This window comes from Dermacentor silvarum, chromosome 3 (assembly GCF_013339745.2).
Source record: "Dermacentor silvarum isolate Dsil-2018 chromosome 3, BIME_Dsil_1.4, whole genome shotgun sequence".
NCBI lineage: Eukaryota > Metazoa > Arthropoda > Arachnida > Ixodida > Ixodidae > Dermacentor > Dermacentor silvarum.
Genome location: NC_051156.1, coordinates 40,591,375 through 40,597,399, shown reverse-complemented (window position 1 = coordinate 40,597,399; position 6,025 = coordinate 40,591,375). Strand labels below are relative to the sequence as shown.

Sequence of the window (6,025 nt, the reverse complement as noted above, 5' to 3'; positions counted from 1 at the left end):
ACTGTCTGAATTTCTGCTTCGCTAAAGTCCGCGTCTAGTTTCTCGTTTGGGACGCCGTCGTATTCGGGGTGTTGGACGCTTTCGCCCGTCTTAAAGTAACGATCACGTATTGCATCGAGGAAGTTCTCGCCTTTATAATCTCTGACCAGTCTACCGAGTCTTGTGGCCTTGAGCTCTACTTTTAGCTATACCTAATCCTATCTGGGTTATTTCGCCTAACGAAACTATGAATTCATAGCGTATCTTTCGTGTGGGCGAGCGCCCCGGCTCCCCTATAATAACACTGTAGCGCACTTTTCAACCTGGTTATCGTGTTGCGCGATGTATTTTATTCCTGGTGCAATTATATTTCGATCCGCATATGCTACTTGGGAATAAGATCAGAACTTTGTAGCGCGACGGCTCCTTTAACAAGGATGACTGCTTGCAGTAATATATGTTTTCAAAATGACATCAGACGGCGTATTACAACACGCCAATTTCATGCACAGAAATTAATTTTATGCATGCGGCCCTATAATAAATCTCTATTCAATGCTTCGCAGTCACAATGAAAATCGCATAGTACGCTATTTACGAAATCTGGCCGCTTCGATGCAGTATTAGTAGGGAGTACTCAAACATTTCATCACGTGTCTTCGTTGGTTGGCGAAAACATTAAATTTTTCGTTCGGTGTGGAGATACGTTGCTAATCATGGGGGAGTTCAGCTATGCGAGTTAATGAAAAAAAAAACATTCAGTGGGGTCCCATATCGTTTGCTAAGACGACTTTCACGGTGAAAGCTTTAATGCGTCGTAATTCGCTTTTCTTGCTGTTACGTAATCTTTAATTGATCCTAATTAGTATTATTGTTCTTTGCAACTCTGTCTTAATTTGGCGTGACAAGTCTTATCACGGAGTTTCAAATTGATGTTAAGTAGTCTCTATTACTGTCCGCAACCCTTAATTTTAAATATTTGTAATTATTCTTAGTTACTTAATTAACTTTAAAACGCTTTCATAAAGGTGTCGTATGTCTGTGTTTGGGTCTCGTTAATTACGCTAATTACTTTTAATTATTTCAGGACTCGAATTACTCTTAATTATTTTTAGCTATTTGGTCACGAGACTGACGTAGTGGCCGCGTCGCGATGAAAGCTCGTCCTCCCTGCGTGGAGGGACCTAATCGATTCAGCAGGCATTTTCAATACACTTGTTCTCGCTCTCTCTTGGTTCACGTTTACATGCTTTATTGAACGACAAAGGTGTAGTATGCCGCCTTCTCATTTTTGCTACCCCAGGTGTTGTCGACGATGGTCGCATTCCGCGACTAATCAACCAGTTAAGCCTTTCACTTTAAAAGGCGCCGGTGCCCATTAACGCGAAAGCATGAGCGCTTATGCTCCATCTCGTGCATACGAGCGCTCACAGCGTTTTAGATACCGCATTCGCACGTATTAGCCCCGTTTACATGGATGCGATGCGCTAGCAAGTTGACGTGATGCGATGCGATGCACCAGTTGTCGCATTCATGTAAACGCGGCTTCGTGACAACGCTAATAGGCACCCAACGCTATTCTTTTGGAGAAAGGCAACACCTATTTAGATACACTGCGGAGCTAGGCGAGCTGGCTAGGGAGACCGCGCATGCGCAGACCCTGGCCCTATTTTTTCGCCGGCGTTCTCCAGCGGCGAAAGGACATCGGTCTGGCGTTCAAAGTTATTTTGCGGGCACCTGTGCAATGCGTGTTGCTACGAGGAAACACCGTTTGCATGTTCAACGGAATCGAGGTGCACCTGTGTAAACAGTGCACACCTCATTAAGAAAGTATGCCAGAAGACCACTAGTTCTCGCCAGAAGCAAATTTTAATCCGACAGGACTTTCTTGGCATTCCTCCAGCTTTCCACGGTCCACAAAGCTTCGTCAACACGCTGAAGTTCTGCGAAGAGACCAGGGCACGTTGGCTTGTAAACTTCTCGCTGCTCATTGCACAGCATGCTCTGGCCCAGGAGCTTGCTGTACAGCAGGGAGTTTACCCTAAATTGCAAAGAACAAGAAAAGGAAGCACAAGTAATTGTTTTAAGATTATTAACGTACACTGGTATGGTCAGACTAACGTATTTAGGTTAATTTTGCAGCGTGAAAAAAAAAGGCAGCAATGCACGCTGGAATTTGCTTGGCCAGCCAAGCTGGGGCACACCTGAACCCATCGACCGATGTGATGTAGCGTTGAACGACCAAGCAATGCACTACCTGAAATGATTGACAGCACGACAAATACTTTATCTAGCCTGAGCACGACGCCGTTGTGCATGTATACTGATGGTATACTGTTACCCGTCGCCGCTCATCGTGTTCACGCTGATCTTCGGGAGTCTTTACTTAGCGTGGTCTTCTCACCGCGTAATCACAACACAAATGAAATCACTTGCTAGGCGGGTTTTCTTTTACATATGAAAGTGGATGACGTCCCTCCCTGCAGTTGCCGCTTCCCGGCAAGTGCAGCTTATGCAAGCGTTCTCTTTACCGGGAAACGCTTGCGGCGAACGTTCGTGCTTCGCATTGTAACGCGCCTTATCTGTCATTTGGTACGACACTTGTTTTGCGCTTTTCTTTATTGAAACGAATATTGGGGCATGTCTTGCATGCGTGATTCTAATGGAGATAAAGACTTTTCGCTTCAATGCGTGGAATGGTTTTCTGTCGGTTGTTCTGACAACGGAGATGGAACAAATCCCGGGATCCGAGTCATATACAGCCTGCACTGTAAAAGGATGGAGCAGGCCACTTTTTATATATCGCAGCTGGCTGATTTTCCTAATGACCATGGTACATGCAATAAGTCATTTTTGGGAATTCCGATCACCTACAAAACGCCCGCATGAAGGAGAAGGGAATGAGTGGTCCGCTTTGAATAGAACGACATGGTTGTAAACTCGCGTGCCATATCTGGATAAAAGATATAGCTGTGGCGCGCATCGGTCTTTTTATTAGTTCATGGCATGCGCAAAATTCGCTATTAAAAGCAAATTACCCCCAAGACGAGCACCTTAATTTAGTAAGTGTTTTAATATATTTGTAATCAAATTGTGCCCCACAGCAATGCTCATATATCACTGTCCTTATTTAGGAAACGCATTATTTCGCAGTTTGAGAGGTATAAAACACCAGCGTCTATTGATAGTTTTAGGGACAAATGTCAAAATAGGTGTTACAAAGATTAAAATTTTTATCACTTGAGCATTTTCTGAGCTCTGACAGTGTTTTTTCTGTAATTTGAATGTCAGCGCTAAGCATTCCGATTATTGAGGTGTATAAATACCAGAGGGGCTATAGATTCTCAAAGAAGTTCTGGTGTCAATAAATACTAAAATCTCGAGCGACAAATGTCATGCGAATCTGTTTTAAATGCAGCTGTGATTCAGCAAATAAATTCACTGCTTTAGTCTGTCACACTTCATTAAAGATAATAAACTTTCTCTACGGGTTTCAGAATTTTTGGCAGATTATGATGAAGGGATTCTCCAACAGAGTGAAGAAAATACGAAAAAGAGGCAAAAAAAGCTTTGTTTTATTAAGTTGGCTCCAAACAACGAGGGCGATGGCTGTGACATCCAAGAACTACAAGATAAGTCATTTCTCGACTTTCTGCCATGTACTACATGCACGAATGCGTAAAATAAAATACAATTATTGCTATAAGAAAATTATAATTCAGTTCAATGGACAGAAGTATTAAATGCATTCTAAGGTGAACCGCCTCAAAGCTGAAGGGTTCTTTGAAGCGAGATTTGATGTTCACACTCAAGAATCTCTCTGCTATTTTTGTACAGGTATTCCGCAGTCGCTGGCGCAGGTCGATATAACAGCCTCCTTCGATGGTACAGAAGTTTTCAGACATGTGATCGTGATTTTTCTTAAGTCCTAACCCGGTAAGTTTTGAGGCGGACATGCTTGGGTCGTTTGCACATTCTTGGAATTCACAACACAATGGTGGAAGTCTGTTGCGTGTCACACTCGTGTTGAAAATTATGAGCTCTATCAGCGCGAATATGAATGCGCACGATAGCGTGATATTTAATTTAAGTTAGGTCACCTATGAACTCAATAGCAACCTATGGACAACTGCATTTGAGTTTTAACATGCAAGCGGAACAATACTTTCTACAGTGCAATATGATAAAAGTCCAAAATTTTAACATAACAGCGCGTCTAAATATATTTGGAATGGTGCATATATTACTGGGTGTTCTCTCCTGTGAATCAGATGTAAAAAACTTACTGCGTGCCGTGTCACTAGTTATTACTTGTTTACTTAATTACAGACACATTAAACGAAGCCAGCGAATTGCACGTACGATTAGAGTAGTCTTACGTGGCGCCAAACTCATTTAGCATCAGTTTACCACAGCTGTTGGTTTCTTCCCATGAAGAACAGCCATGCAGCCAATATCGTCTTGGCAGCTCAGCTACCGTTGCACCATGCCCGAAATTGGGGCGTGTCAGTAATGACTAGAAAATTATGTTACCTTTTTGGTGCTAGTTCTTGCTCTTTCTTAGTTGCGAACTTGGGGTTTGCGGTGTAGCAATGACCCTGCACATGAAACAATAATAAAAAGTTTTGTATTCAGAATGGCGAAAAGGAAGGACAGTTACAAAGCGTTGGTCTCATTGCCAATAAAATGTTGAAACACTGTTTTAGCAATTCTATAATGAAGAAATTACGCGCATTCAATGCTCATCTTAAAAACACACCACCGCACCAGCGAGTAATTTATTGCGTTGGACTAAAATAACACATACCACGAACTGCATTTTTTCAATTTAATTTCGGTATACTGTCAATCCTACGGGTGGAATGGTTACCAGGAGTGGGTGTACAATACAGAAAATTTACAGGCACCAGCGAGGTACTCTATATACCTAATTATTGGACAACGCATTCAAACGCTGTGTTATATACCACACTCTCACTGTAGAACAAGCGGCAAGTGTTCGCAAACTGGTATAAAAAAATTAGGCAGAGACACTGTAATGCTTATGTACAGTCAACCACAAAAGTTTGCGGACCACGCGAGCGCGTGCCAGACTGCCTATCCGCGCCACCTAGCGGTACGCCACCTAGCGGCGACAGGGGCGCTCTCCCGGATATGAGCCCTCTTGGTACTCGCCTGCCTGTTAATTTTTTATTCCCGTGCATGACATTGTTAGTTCGTTGTGTTGACGCAGAGCGCTGTCTGCGATAAGACCGCCACATATCTGGCTTGATAGCAGTATCGGAGCAATCACTGCAACCTTTGTCGACTGGTGTGCCAGTGGGTAGATAAATTTCACGAAGCGCTGCGACGATTTTTTTACGCGACGTTTACTGGCGCACTTTGGTTGGCAGCATCTTGGTCCAATGAGTGTTGCTGCTTCTGCGTCTTGAGAGAAAGGGTAGGGAGGTGTTTCACTGTCATAAAAAATAAAGAAAAAGCGGATGCATAGAAAATTTTCTTTCACACATAGGCGCATCTTCGCATCAGTCGCTGAAAACGTAGTAGACTTGCTTCAGGCCACGTGGTGATTGCCTATTTGGAAAGATGCCGCTGCGTGTTCCACTTGACGAAAGAAGGCACATTGTGCGTTTATTTATAGAGGGAATACCTCAGCGCGAAATCTGCCGCCAAACCAACAGGAGCCGGACTGCCGTGAATAGGATTATTCAAGCTCTCCGCGACGATGACAGATTCACAGATATGGAGCGCAGTGGGCGTCCAAGGGCCACGACTGAGGAAGAGGACCGCCTGATTACGGCCGCCATCGTGGCTGATCCTTTTCAAAGTGCAGAGGATATCCGCGAAGCGCTCTCGCTCACGGTATCGTCTGAGACTGTAAGAAGAAGGCTGAGTGAGCTTGGCCTGCAGTCTTTCGTAGCAGCACAGAAGCCCTGCCTCTCAGACAGCCAGCTACAAGAACGACTCATGTTCGCTACAGCAATGAAAGATTGGACAACAGAGAAATGGGGCGATGTCATCTTTAGCGACGAGTCAACTTTTTCCA

At 43.9% G+C, this 6,025-nt stretch overlaps 1 protein-coding gene across 1 annotated transcript in view; it reads right to left on the bottom strand.

Moving 5' to 3' along the window:
• Positions 1 to 1,843: 1,843 nt before the first annotated feature.
• The window catches only part of LOC119443797 (uncharacterized), a 454,815-nt gene continuing 450,633 nt past the window's right edge, over positions 1,844 to 6,025 (bottom strand). Inside the window, exons 21-22 of the mRNA XM_037708465.2 lie at positions 4,513 to 4,577; positions 1,844 to 2,020 (exon numbers count right to left, since the gene is read on the bottom strand). Of these exons, the coding sequence (XP_037564393.2) occupies positions 1,849 to 2,020; positions 4,513 to 4,577 (237 nt within the window). The 3' untranslated portion in view covers positions 1,844 to 1,848. The remainder of the gene's footprint in view (positions 2,021 to 4,512; positions 4,578 to 6,025) is intronic.